The sequence below is a fragment of the Diadema antillarum genome, unplaced genomic scaffold (genome assembly GCF_040938485.1).
Source record: "Diadema antillarum isolate AM-2024a unplaced genomic scaffold, OU_Dant_1.0 seq00000406_RagTag, whole genome shotgun sequence".
Classification (NCBI taxonomy): Eukaryota; Metazoa; Echinodermata; class Echinoidea; order Diadematoida; family Diadematidae; genus Diadema; species Diadema antillarum.
Window position 1 is genome coordinate 86,641 of NW_027271394.1, and position 14,010 is coordinate 100,650.

General features: G+C 39.1%; 1 protein-coding gene across 1 annotated transcript; it reads left to right on the forward strand.

The window, feature by feature from the left end:
* Positions 1-680: 680 nt before the first annotated feature.
* Positions 681-13,716, forward strand: LOC139732195 (ruvB-like 2). Its single transcript, XM_071643068.1, has 13 exons — positions 681-855; positions 2,275-2,347; positions 3,018-3,147; positions 3,965-4,031; positions 5,204-5,310; positions 5,746-5,839; positions 6,754-6,877; positions 7,740-7,834; positions 9,527-9,645; positions 10,295-10,414; positions 11,225-11,354; positions 11,689-11,812; positions 13,148-13,716. The coding sequence occupies exons 1-13, from the start codon at positions 799-801 to the stop codon at positions 13,168-13,170; spliced, it is 1,263 nt and encodes a 420-aa protein (XP_071499169.1). The 5' UTR covers positions 681-798; the 3' UTR covers positions 13,171-13,716.
* The last annotated feature ends 294 nt before the right edge of the window (positions 13,717-14,010 follow it).

A 14,010-nucleotide genomic window follows, 5' to 3' on the forward strand; every position in this document is an offset into this window, starting at 1 on the left:
TAGTTTCAGTTTTACTAGTCGCTCTTCATGCGGTAGATGCTGAATGCTTGGGATGAGTTTAGGTGGAATACGATTTGCGTAATTGTAACGTTAGATTCCTATGTCGATTTCCGTAGCTACGGAGCATCTTGTGAAAACAGGAAAGCTATAGAGGGTCCATAGTATGAATAGATGTACCTACAATTTGTAGTTGTCAAATAATGTATTTCCCATCTCTTTGCTGGATTGAGTTCCATTTGAGCGAACTAGACGTCTACTCTGTACTGACAGTAGAGTCAAAAGTGTAAAGCCAGGAGCAGGATGGCGCGTGCTTCTCACTATATGTAGACGCTGTAGACCCCCGTTCTAAAAGTAGTTGTAGATCTAGTAAGTGTTGTAACCAGCTGGTAACTTAACCAGCTGCCTGTCTTTTTATAAACTTGTTCACCCACGCTCGACTTATCGAGCCATTCGATCTATACTGACCTACTGGCGCCTCTACCATTTCAAAACCAATTTACACCTCATTCTTGTCTAGTCTAGGTTTCTAGACATGGTTAGATCTAACGTTTCTGTATTGAAAGTAGGCTCAGCATGTTTAGACAGAATTCTTTACCCCATTTTTTTTTTTTTTTGTAGCTACAACGACCATGACAATTACATTGCAAGTTCTTGGTTGTTTTTTTTTTTTTTCAGTCAACGGCTCAGAAAGTCCAAGAAGTGAGGGAGGTGACTCGCATAGAGCGGATTGGGGCACACTCCCACATCCGAGGCCTGGGACTGGATGATGCCCTGGAAGCCAGGCAGGTCTCCCAGGGGATGGTGGGACAGACGGCGGCAAGGAGAGCCGCTGGAGTCATCCTTGAAATGATCAAAGTGAGTGTTCTTGAGAGGATTATGGGAAAAATATTTGGAATATGGACTGGCCTTGAGACTGAGGGTGATACAAATACAACATTGCCTGAGTCGAAAAAGAGTCAATGACAATATGTTTCTAGTGAGGGTAATTAATATTGTGTCTGTGCCCAGGAAGACACCATTCCATTTGTTATTAAATTCTTGAGTGAAAATGATTAGTACTGATAATTGATGCAATCACATCTAAAATTGCATATCAAAGAGGGAAAATTGATAGATTACACGGCAACTTATTACTGGATGTAGTAGTAACTATCCCTTATAAATGTAAGTGCGCAAATGTACACTTGCCAAGTGTGCAAATGCTTGCTACATGATGTAAGTGCATGAACTCTTACTGTAAGTATGTGATTATATAACATGTTAATAACATGTTAACAACCCTTACAGAAGTTATTGCCCGCTTTACACACATTTTTCTACTGACTCTTATGAATAGGAGTAAAAAAAAATGTTGACCAGTCAATAATGACAGTCAAAACTTAGATAGTAAATGATTAAAGTTGCCCTACTCACATGTCTGATAGAATGGTTGATTATAGCCATTACTTAATGCACATCATAATGATTAGAAATACTGAAAGCCTGATTTATATTTAAATTGCTCTTGCTTCAACAACACCACACTCTGAATGATTCATGGTAGTAAATTATCAATGCTCCATCTTATGGGAAAAGCCTTTGATTCTTTATCATTTTGGAATGAAGCTGGTAACTGTCTTGGAACAGAGCTCTTTATACAACATCCAAGAAGATTCTTGATGCCTCATTGGTAGGCTACCCATCAGCTGACTTTTGCTAGATAGCACATACAGTGTTTGTGCTGTTGCATGCTCCTCCTTTAGTTTGCAAGACTGAATGCCCTTTAGCAGTTTGGAAAGCACATGGTGATGTTACCAACCAAATAGATCTACATAGCTCCCATCTTTTCTGCTCTCCATCCAAGTGGAAATTTCCCATTCGCCATGCCCTGAGATACAAATGGTTACCATATTTACATTGTAATAAATAGGCCATGGTGGGTCTTGGATGCGATGGTCACCATATAAGGTTACCGGTATGTATTATAAAACAAATAATGAATGATCATTATTTGTTTTTTTTTTTTTTGTGGAACGAGATTTTGAATTCTCTGAAATTATGTACTATCACACCATGAGTTGGTCACTATTCATATGATATTCCCACTAACGTACCTGGTAGGTATATAAATGTATAAATGGTTGCTTCAAGCATCATGTGGCTAATACTAAAAACAAGACATTACTTTTCATGGTATGAATCTCCCAGAATGTAGCTTGTAAGAAATAAAGTAGAAAAGATAGGAGATAAGCTAGTGCACAGCTGTGAAACATATTTTTGAATTTGCTTTCGCAGGAGGGAAAGATTGCTGGCAGAGCTGTGCTGATAGCGGGACAGCCAGGAACAGGCAAGACGGCAATTGCTATGGGTGAGCGTGTCTTCATCACAAAATACAGTGTATTTTAGTGTTTTATTTGATGTCACACTTTCAGAAAATAGATCCGTAGATGCATCTTCGAATTGATGATTAGGTAGATAGAGTACAGAAGTGATCATATGAGTGAGTTTAACAAGGAAATGTAATTATTAAGTACTGTTCAAATTGATATGCTGGAATATGTACATTTATGTCTGTATGATTTGGTAATATTTCAGTCATACAATATTTTAGGTTAGTTGTTTGGTCATGTGTATGTGTGGTGAAATGATGTGTCAAAATGCATGTACAAAGTATTGAAGGTCATTAAAAATGTTTGATAAAAGCAAAACATAAGCCAATATTTGTCTCAGCAAAAAAGTATTAGCACTCTTTTTTTTTTATATATACAGTACTTGTACCTTTGCACCTTTCTAGCTGTTTACATTTTCCCCCTTTTTTATATGCACTGCACAGACATACTTGTTATGCCCCTTTTATCTTTTTGAATAGGAAAATAATTTCTTTATATTTTAATGGATGTTTATGTTTTCAAGTGTGTATATTACAAGTGTGTACATGTTTGACTGTTTGCAGAAGATACTGTTTCAAATTAGAGCTTGAATGCAAGGCTGTGTTCAATTCAAATTTTCTCTCTTTGTTATTGAATCAATGTGAACAGGTATGGCCCAAGCCCTTGGCCAGGACACGCCCTTTACCGCCCTCGCTGGCAGCGAGATTTTCTCTCTGGAGATGAGCAAGACGGAGGCGCTAACCCAGGCCTTTAGGAGGTCCATCGGCATCAGGATCAAGTAAGTGTCCGTAAAAATCTGTTTTGAATATGACGGTCATATTTGTTTATATTTCACTCTGTTTACTCGAGTGTTAAACATGATGTGTGTTAAATATCTACCTACAGTAGATATAGATGGATGTCAGTGCTGGGTACAACTGAGTACTCAAACTTGAAGGGAATATGTGTTGAATCATATTGATGTACTAATACTGTTACATCTCTGACTCATATGGGATTAAACTTGATCGCTTGTTTTCTCGTTTTCATCCTAGCAGGGTCAACCATGAAGTTCTTATCCATCTTGTTCAGCAGAATGCTTTCTGCATATTGACTGAATGCACAATTCACTGTTTATATTCTATGCCCTTTCTAACATAGGTATAAAAAGAATTTGCATTTTTGCAAGTCCATCCACATGGCTGTCAATGATTCCCTTGATTTTCTAGAGGGACACTCTTGGGCATTTTTCATGCAGAAACAAATCAAGAGTTTGTTTGCGAAAACCGATAGTCCATATTTGCCAAATGGAGATATTTGCGATTAAAGGTCAAGAAAAATAAAAAGAATAATAAGGAAATGTTTGCTTCTTTTGACCATAACTTCAAAAATGTACCTTTATATGTAGTGACCAATATATCATTTAAAAGGTATTATTTTGTACTTTATGACAGAGACCGTACTTCAAAATCTTCAAAAATGGACTTATCGGTTTTTGCGAACAAACTCTTCAAATATGTCATGGTCTTCTATCTCCCCCCCCCCTCCTCCATCTCTATTACTACTTCACCCCACTGTGCATTCATCCTGATGTGTCCTTTGTCTGTATTCCTCAGAGAGGAGACTGAGATCATTGAAGGAGAAGTCGTGGAGATCCAGATTGACAGACCAGCGACTGGCACGGTACGTACCATGTTCTAAGCCACATACTGTATAAGCTGTTATTTTCGCGTGCAGATATTTTTGCGAATTAGGAGGTCACAGACATTTTCTTGAGATGATGTTTTCGCAAATTGACACCGAAGTTATCATTAATGCATTGCTATCATAGCGTATGGCATCATTTTTGCATGTTGTTAAATTTGCGATCCAATAGTGATTTGCGAAATTCATGAAAATTAAACCCTGGCAAAAATAACAGCTTATACTGTAGTATCTTGGAAACTTGTTTAATGATTTTAATGATAATGAAATAATGATGAACACTTATGTAGCGCAACAGCCAATCAAAAAGGTGCTCATGATCCTTTTTGAAGAAAAAGAAGAAAAAAAGGTAAGCAAAGGAAAAAAGAAGTATGTGAATTGATTTTTGTTTTTAATGACATAAACAGTTGCTGTGTTTGAAGTGTCATTTAAAATGACTGAACTGAGGATGACAGATGTGTGTAACCCTGTCTTGTCTTCCCTGCTCCAGCTTATCTACATGGTACTGATAAGGACAAACCCATTCTGCTATTTGTGTACTGTTGTGCCTTCATTGATTCTCATTCTTTCCGATAGTTAAGTGAAGTTTGGTGGAGGTGAAAACATTTAGCCTCTGGTGCTGTGCCTAGCAAGTTCATTGTAGTTAATCACATTCCATCATATGATCATTTACAACCATACTGTGAAGAATGGATAGTAATGGATGTTATTATTGTTATTTTTTTACCTCCCCCCCCCTTTTGTGCTTTGTTTGTCAGATTGCATGCTGGGTAGAGTGTTATCTTTGTCAGTGGGCACAGATGCCTGCAAACTGCATGTAGTTGTCAGTGTATAGGGATTAATACCTAATCCCCCTAATCCCTATTGTGTTACCATGGCCTCCCTGTTGAACTGAGGCACATTGCTTCACCTGAGTGGACTAGCTCTTAAAAACTCTACAACTAGTTCAATTTTGGATTGATTACTTTATGCTAATAAAAAAGACTGGCAAGTTAAAAGTAAGTGATGGGGCACATAAAGGAAGTGTTGCCGTGACACTCTTTTCCTCTTCTTGAAAACAAACTAATTTGTGAAGATTTTCAGTCAGATTAGCTCCAATAGTCTTGAGAGCAAGCTCGGAAAACTCAACGTCTTGGTTTTTGCTCATGCAGGGCGCGAAGGTGGGCAAGTTGACGCTGAAAACAACAGAGATGGAAACCATTTACGACCTGGGGACCAAGATGATTGAGTCCTTGACGAAAGAAAAGGTGCAAGCCGGGTGAGTGTGTCCTCTTTATATTATTTATTTTCAATTTTGTCTCCATCAATTGTGTGCGACCTGTGCTGTTTTATGTTTTTCGTGCTTGGTAGTTCTCTCCAAAATACTCTGATGGATTTTTGACGGGAGGTGCGTCACCAAGAGTGGTCTTCTTTTTCAGCCCAGATGGTTCTACACAAGGGCAGACCATCTTATTTTGAGCCTGGGCAGATTTTTATTATCCAGACTCGACTGCACTCTTTCCAGTCAATAGTGGTCAGTTGTTTGCTTGTGGAGATGCCATCTTTAATGTGCATACATCGTATACACATTGCCAGCATTTCTGAGTTTCATTTTGACAAGCATTTATTTATATTTTACTCCCATGTATTAAGAGCAATCGGTTGTGTTGATTAGTATGAGAGAATCATGTTTCATTTCTTCATCTATTTACAGGGACATCATCACCATCGACAAGGCGACGGGAAAAATCACCAAGCTTGGAAGGTCTTTCACTAGAGCTAGGGATTACGATGCAATGGGTCCACAGGTAAGCAGGGAATAATTTGCCTGGTTATCGCATTGCAATTCGCTATGCATTTTTACACCACTGCTATCTTTTGTGTAGCAATTTTTTTTTTCCATAGAGAAGTGTATACGATACTGTAAAAGTGGAAATTTTCATGCATTTCATGCAACCAGAAACTAACGTGAGAATAAAAGCACGCAAATATTTTTGCTTGCCATACATTCCAGTAGTTGACGTCTTGATTCCGTGGAATTAAATTCACGAAACTCTTCTTACCCTGCCAAGCGCAAAAATATTAGTCGCGCAAAATATCCACATTTACAGTAACATCTGAAATATTATTTATCAGCTGAAATTGTTAATCATATTTGAGTTGGAAAAATTATTCCCTGGGTAAGAAAGTGCAAGATTGTACTCTGTGTTAATACTTATGTGCTATTGAACCTGTTTATTCATAGATTTTTCTGCCACTTCTCTTGGCAAAGTATTGCCGAACCAATTTGCTATAGAGGTCTGCTAAATGTTTACTGTTACCTTTTTTTTGCAGTATTTTGTACTGTTTTTTTGTCTTTTTTTTTCAAGGGGGGGGGGGGGGATGGTGTAAAAATAATTCAGGTTTCATGGAAAATACAGTGTACTGTTTTCCCGCCAGAAATGTGCCTTACCAGCCCTCAGCACACCGCATTGCTGTTATACAAGGTTGGCATCCCTCTCCCAATGCAAGTGAAAATTTGGTGATGGTGATAATGATGTTGAGTGTGTGTTGCTCATTATCAAAGGTAAAAAAAAAAAAAATGACACTAATTTTCCTTGTTCTTGAACATTGTGCTGTTTATTACCTAATTGTTGATGAAAAGTAGTTCAATAATGTCCATAATGTGAGATATTTTGTGAAGGTATTTTATCTTGTGTTTTGTCGTTATTGTTCTCCACAGACCAAGTTTGTGCAGTGTCCAGAGGGCGAGCTGCAGAAGCGAAAGGAGGTGGTGCACACGGTCACGCTGCACGAGATCGACGTCATCAACAGCCGCACGCAGGGATTCCTCGCTCTCTTCGCAGGTACGTGCTGGCTGTCTTGCCCACATTCCCACACTTAGGAAAATGTACTGACAAGTATATGTGTGCTGATGTTGGGGCTTTGCTGAAGAGAAACTGAAAGTCAGAGGGCTGCGTTATGGAAATAACTCAAAGAGATCAGGAAGTTGCAAAAATATACTTTCTGTTTGTGCATGTGGTCATCAGAAATGGTCATTTAAACAAGAAGTGCCTTTGGCATCACCATTGCAAAGTCACCTGTGTCTAGTCTTTTGAAAGATGTGATGAAGGCAATTCTTGCAAGCTTGGCAACTTGCAGTAGCAGCAAATAAGGAAGAAAGATTCTTGTCGTTACCGTGACACTTGCCATAGCACTAAGAGTTGGTATCATAACAGCATTTTATGAGTGGAGCTCTACTGGCGGCAGCATTTATTTTGACAAAAACTGAATAAAGCAAAGACAAAAAGACCTCATGAGAAAAACATCAACGATGGAACTGCTAGAAAAGCACTCTGAGACTACAGACCTCCAGCCAAGCAGCTCATATCCACCCGTATTGTAGCTGTCACAAAAGAAAAATCAAACAAATTTCCTGGATCCAGATGGTGATCCGAATCATGACGAAAATTTGATAATCTGTTCTTTGTGTCATTATCAACTCTTCCTGAGACTGTCATTGAAATCATCCTTAACTTTTTGAGTTAATTTTCAAAGAGCAGACAAACAAACAAAGAAATCAATGCAGGCAAAACCAAAACCTCGATGGGTTTGGTAATGAGGACAGTGAAAGGCAGCATCTGCCTCTGGTTCAAGGCAAGTAGACTCGCAGATTGTAGCACTGGGTGGTCATGCAATTCTGTCTGCATGGATGTCCTTTTGCTGCAGGTGACACGGGAGAAATCAAGCCTGAAGTACGGGAGCAGATCAACGCCAAGGTCGCTGAGTGGAGGGAAGAGGGAAAGGCGGACATTGTACCAGGGGTAAGAAGGCACGGGACAGACACAGAGCCATGATACTATAAAATACAGTATGTCCCCCAAAAAATTACAATCAGATTTTCGCATTTATAACTTCCAATATGATTTAACCGTCTAAATGCTACTTCAGGGTCTAAAAATATAACATCTTAGCTACATTATGCAGAAAACCCCATTCAATTTGGTTGAGTGGTCACAGAGATATGTGGATTATTGTAACACGTGTCATGGGTCTGATTCTTGCAGGTTAGGCACGTGGGTGCTCTTGGAACCGCATTATGTGTGAACACAATGGACAGAACTTGGAGGGAAGGGATTCCTGACGTGCTGTACAAAACCCCTAACTTCTCTTTAACCACTGAAGCAAATCAGATTGGGTTTTCTGTAAGATATGGGTATTAAGTTATAGTTTCATACCCTGAAATATTGTATTTGGATTGATTCACTATTTTTAGAATTACCATTGTGAATAGTCCCGTTGTAAATTTTTTGGGGGACTTACGGTAAGGAATGTTCGCATTCATTTTGATTTTGCAAATTCTGCGAAAGCCAAGATTCACGAAATCAAATGTCCACAAAAGCTCTTGTCTACCCTTTATGCATTGCATTTCGGTGACAGTTCATGAAAATTTCATGCTATGAAAAAGGCTGTTGTCCCTAATTCTTATAAAAATTTCATGCCACAAAAATATTTTGCTCTACAGTAAGGTCAAGGGGACAGCTCTCACTGACATAGAAATTGTAATGAGCTTTTGTGAAAATCAACAAAGAATAGCATTGTGCATGGGTAGGTGGGTAGACTAAAGAACATTGCATGAGAACATTATACTTCTACCTCCTTGGATGCTCTGTAAATGTGATTGCACCGCAGAGAGCTCGTAAAACAGACAGCGGTCATTCATTTATTTTGTTCTACAAACACTTTTAGACACCTGGAATTGACAGAAACTCCCCTCTTTTCGGTTGGGGGAGGGGGCATGGGAGGGTGGAGGAATCTATATGGTGCTGGAAGTAAACTTGTTTCTTTGGGATAGTATGGAGAAGGTGCCCTATCCAGGGGCTCTTTCATGAAGGACTTAGTCCGACAAAGTTATCAGACAAATTTGCTCTAAGCCAACCAGATGCAAGGATTTCAGTAGCTTGTAACGGTTTGTAAGAAAAATATCCGACCAAAATGCTTCATGAAATGGCCCCTTGATCTTTAAGATAACAATGTCAGTCTTTGGCTTTTAAACTCAGTCAGCCAAGTAGTCTGCCACTTAAAACTCACGTGACATCTGTACATTTCCAGGCAAAATGGTGTGCAGTAGACTCCAGTTATCACGACGCCCTCGGGACTGGCAGTTTTCTTTCATTATATATCGAAATTTTGTTGTAAACGAATAAATAAACAATAGATAAGTATAGAGCAAATAATGTTGCGGCCTGGTGTTTTACCTCGTAACTGGAATTTTGTCAGAACCATGTTCGTTATAACGGGAATGCACTGTAAATGAATATTCAAGACTGAGAGTCAAGACAAAATCATGAACAATGGAAATTGATTCAAGTGGCCACAGTGACAAAAGATGCACAATGTAGTACTTTGTTGTTGAGCGTGCTCGTCAGGAAAGCGTTTACCTATCCTCGTACCATATAAATTATGAGGGAGATCAGTGATCCATGAGTGCTTTGTGCTGCTGCTATTTCCTGCAGGTTCTCTTCATTGATGAGGTTCACATGCTGGACATTGAAAGTTTCTCCTTCCTCAACCGAGCCCTGGAGGACGACATGGCGCCGGTCCTCATCATGGCAACCAACAGAGGCATCACAAGGTATGGTTGCCATGGCAACACCATATGAAGAGTTTGATGGCAAAATGTGTTAACTGCCATTTTTAAACAAGTGGGACCATCATTAGGTAGTGCCAAATAAAACCTTTTCAATCATGCCACACTTGAAGGTACGATGAAATATATCCTATATTAGTTGTTTTGTTTGTTTTTCAGTAGGTATAATCGCAAATATTTCAAATTGACAAGAATGGAGCTAATTCGTTTTGTGTTCAAACTCTTCATTTCAAACAAAGACAGGTACAGAGAGGGACTATCTCAGATTAAACATTTTATGCAGGAATTGTAACGTGTGCACCAGCCCAGCTGGCTGTCAAGTAAAAAGTGCCTGAAAATGGTCATAACTTTTAGCTCTGTTCGTAACAACAGTCACATGTGACCTTGATAGTAATGATTGATTCCTATAGCTTGGAGGGTTTGCATGTTTTAGGGGACGCAACTGTGTTACTCTGTGTCATGGAGTAGCATCAGTCTCTAGCATTCTACAAGGCAGGGAAATATAGACTTTGACTCACAGGTGTTGTATAAAGCTGTACTAATGAAAAGAATATTTGAATGTAATTTGAATTGATGCTGAAATAACACTGAGTCGTCATCACAACACCGTCTTCTGTGATTGAATGGCTTGCAGGATCCGTGGGACAAACTACCAGAGTCCACATGGAATTCCGCTGGACTTGTTGGACAGGCTCCTTATCATCTCAACTTCTGTGTACAGTGAGAAAGAGATGAGGCAAATCCTCAACATTAGGTGAGTGAGTCTTGACAAGAGGCCATCAATGTCAGTTTTGACAGGAATGAATGAATAAATGAATGAATGAATGAATGAATGAATGAATGAATGAATGAATGAATGAATGAATGAATGAATGAATGAATGAATGAATGAATGAATCAATGAATCGAATGAATGAATGAATGAATGAATGAATGAATGAATGAATGAATGAATGAATGAATGAATGAATGAATGAATGAATGAATGAATGAATGAATGAATGAATGAATGAATGAATGAATGAATTAATTAATTAATTAATTAATTAATTAATTAATTAATTAATTAATTAATTAATTAATTTGCCAGATATTGCAAAGTTTATGCAAGGATGAATACATCAAAGGGAATACTGGTAGCCATGACTTCAACTCAATTGAAAAGGGTCAGTTTTATCAAAGGTACCTCGAGCCTATTGCTGCAATTGACAATTGTTGATTTGCCAATTGCGGCCATCACCTCGAAGATACCTCCAGTGTAAATGCGAGGAGGTGATTTATTGAAAGTGAGATGAACGTTCACATCTGGTATAAGTCTGCAACAATGAGGGTGTATTCACACCAAAAATATAGTCTGATGCATCTGCATTTTCTCTGCATTCACTCATATTCCAAATCATGTTCGATTAAAGACTGTGCCATGAATTTTGAGCCGCTTATACGCTTTATGAGACATGGTCATAGTTTTATATGATCAGTATCATATTGTAAGTGTAGGATTATTATGATCGACATGCTGCATTCAGTTTTCTCTAATGTAGAGCATGACATTTTCACTGAACAGATGTGAAGAAGAGGACGTCGAAATGGCGGACGATGCCCTTACAGTCCTGACAAGGATAGGCTTGGAGACTTCGCTTCGCTATGCCATCCAGCTCATCACGGCGGCCAACCTGGTGTCCCGGAAGAGAAAGGTGAGGCCCAGATCGACAGACTCATCTGAAGTAAACTGTGCTCACCCTAAAGATATTCCGTACTTCAGGAAGAAATCTTTTCAATGTGAATAATATTGTGGCCATGAAATAACCCTGTCACAATGATAGTCAAATCTTGTTGTCATGTTTGTGATGTATGTCCTAAGATGATAGAACTTTTGTGTGCATTTTAATTTCACAAATCTTGGCTCTCGCGAAATTAGAATGCACACAAACATTTATGGTTTTACAGTAATCCAGATTGATCAAACTTTCAGAAAGTTGACAATACGTTGTTCCTCTCCCTCCCCCTTACCCCTCTTGTTTGCTGCAGGGAGCCGAGGTTGAGGTGGACGACATCAAGAGGGTGTATTCTCTCTTCCTCGATGAGTCTCGCTCCACGCAGTTCCTCAAAGAGTACCAGCAGGACTTCATGTTCAATGAGGTCGGCCAGGGAGGTAAGATGGTTAGGTCCTAGAATGAAGGAATGTGATGGTGGAAAGAATTAGGTGTACAGTGCACTCCTGTTGTAACGAACATGGTTAAAACGAAGTTCTGGTTATAACGAAATGAAAATTCATGCCGAAATATTAGCCGTTCTATTTTTTTTATCGTTTATTTGTTCAGGTATAACAAAATTTTGATATAATGAAAGAAAAATGCTGGTCCCAAGGACTTTGTTGTAACAGGAGTCCGCTGTAGTGCCATCCTACATGAAGTGGGAATGCTGCCCCATATAATGGTAGATCCCCACTGTGGAGATAACTACTTGACCCATAGAGGGCAAACTGCATGTAATCAGTGTGCCATCATGGATCATAGGATACCTTTGATAAGGGTGACCCACCGAACTACCTCATTAAAAAGGTTTTGTACACAGACTAATAACACTCAATTTGTACTGGTCCAAATAGCAAGGGTTTGAACATGTTGACTCCATCTGGTAGTTTTAATGCAAGTGAGGAATCGTATTGCATCATTAGTACAGTGCACTTCTGTCAAAGTACACGGTTATAACGAAATTCCAGATACAACAAAGTGAAAATTTCGGCACAGACATTATCAGCTCTAGATGTTTTTTGTTGTTTCTTTTGTCGCTTATAACAAAATTGCGATATAACGAGAAAAAAATGCCGGTCCCAAGCACTTTGTTTTAATGGGAGTCCACTGTACAACATTTAAGAGAACATTTTGGTTCTTTTTTCTATTTTTTAAAGCCTTTACTCACTTTGGTAGTGTCTGACTTTGCTACATGCATGCACAAAGCCTCTGAATATGAGCTTACCAACAGTTAGCACTCGCATTGTGCTCATAAATATCTCTACAGAGCTTACCCCTTATTGCTCAAAACTCACCTGTCTTATATTTCCTGTACACTGTGCTGGGGTGCTTTGAATCACTGCCAATAAGGCAAAGACACATGAAGCCAATGAAACAGGTGGATAGGTTATGTAATCTTGTCATCCTACCACAAATTTCATTTCTAGATCAAATTTTATGTGAACTCACACTGTTAGTCTTCAGACTTTTTAATAAGTCACAATAAAAGCCGAATTGAATGAATTGGATAAATTTCTGTCGTCTGTCTCACCTGGGGGGTGTTTCTTCAACGTTTGTCGGCGCTGACAACTTGAATCACCATAGTAACAGTCAGTGACCATAGCTTCTCAGCCAATCAAAACCAAGGATTTTGCTGAAATTGGTCAGCGCCGACAGATGTCGGCGCTGACAAGCGTTGATGAAACACCCCCCAGGACTCCCGTTTTCGATCTCGTACCTTTTTTTTTCTGCAGATGATGATTCTATGGAGACGTGATGACCTTTGACCTGTGACATCTATTTATTAGCCTGGCAGTGCCTGATACAAGAGACTGGTGTGAGAGTCTACACGGTGGCTGTGAGGTGCACCTCCTATTCATTGTACATTCCGCTGACCTTGCTTCCAGACTGATCAACTATTTTATCCAAACTTTGCCCCTTGTTCTATCTGAATCATTTCCATCAATCTTGAAATCATGATCAATACTTTTTTTTTCTTTTCTTTTTTTCACCACATACCTTTTTTATACATCTGCCACAAAGTGTCGCCAGAGGCATTGTCTTTTTCTTTCAAGTTTCCTCACACCCAAGTGTAGATGAGAATGCAAACAGAGTTCTGTACGATTATCTGGCAGTGTATGTTCATTGGACAAGGGCAGACAGTTGTAAACTTGTATATAACTGAAGTGATTCCAGTGCGGATATCTGCATGTGGCCTGAGAGCTCCCCTGAGTTTGGTGACTCAATGAGCGTGCTTGATCATTATCTTTATGTAAACAGATGACATGATCTAATTAGCAATTTCCCAGGATAGTCCTGGGGTGGGCTGGATACCTGTGTACCCAAATCTGGCTGTGTGTGTGTGACGACATGAGGCATTTATTTACAAAAATGCTTGTTTTATGCACGTGTCAAACACCCCATGCCATGAAAAGCATGTTTTACCTTGACTGTGAATAAAACTAATTAAGTTGATTTTTTTGTTTTTCTATGCAACCATCACAATGACAAAATTGTAGCTCTTTCTATCAATGAAGTTAGTGTAAATACTGTTCGCATATCTGTGTACCATGGAATGTGGTATCAAGGCCCCGTAGTGTTGAGATACCATACAATG

What these genes read in the sequence shown, in the direction of transcription:
- LOC139732195 (XM_071643068.1), top strand. Translation starts at nt 799, where the DNA reads ATGGTGGGACAGACGGCGGCAAGGAGAGCCGCTGGAGTCATCCTTGAA. An exon ending in CAAGACGGCAATTGCTATGG is followed by an intron (nt 2,348 to 3,017) that starts GTGAGCGTGTCT and finishes CAATGTGAACAG; the next exon opens with GTATGGCCCAAGCCCTTGGC. An exon ending in TCCATCGGCATCAGGATCAA is followed by an intron (nt 3,148 to 3,964) that starts GTAAGTGTCCGT and finishes TGTATTCCTCAG; the next exon opens with AGAGGAGACTGAGATCATTG.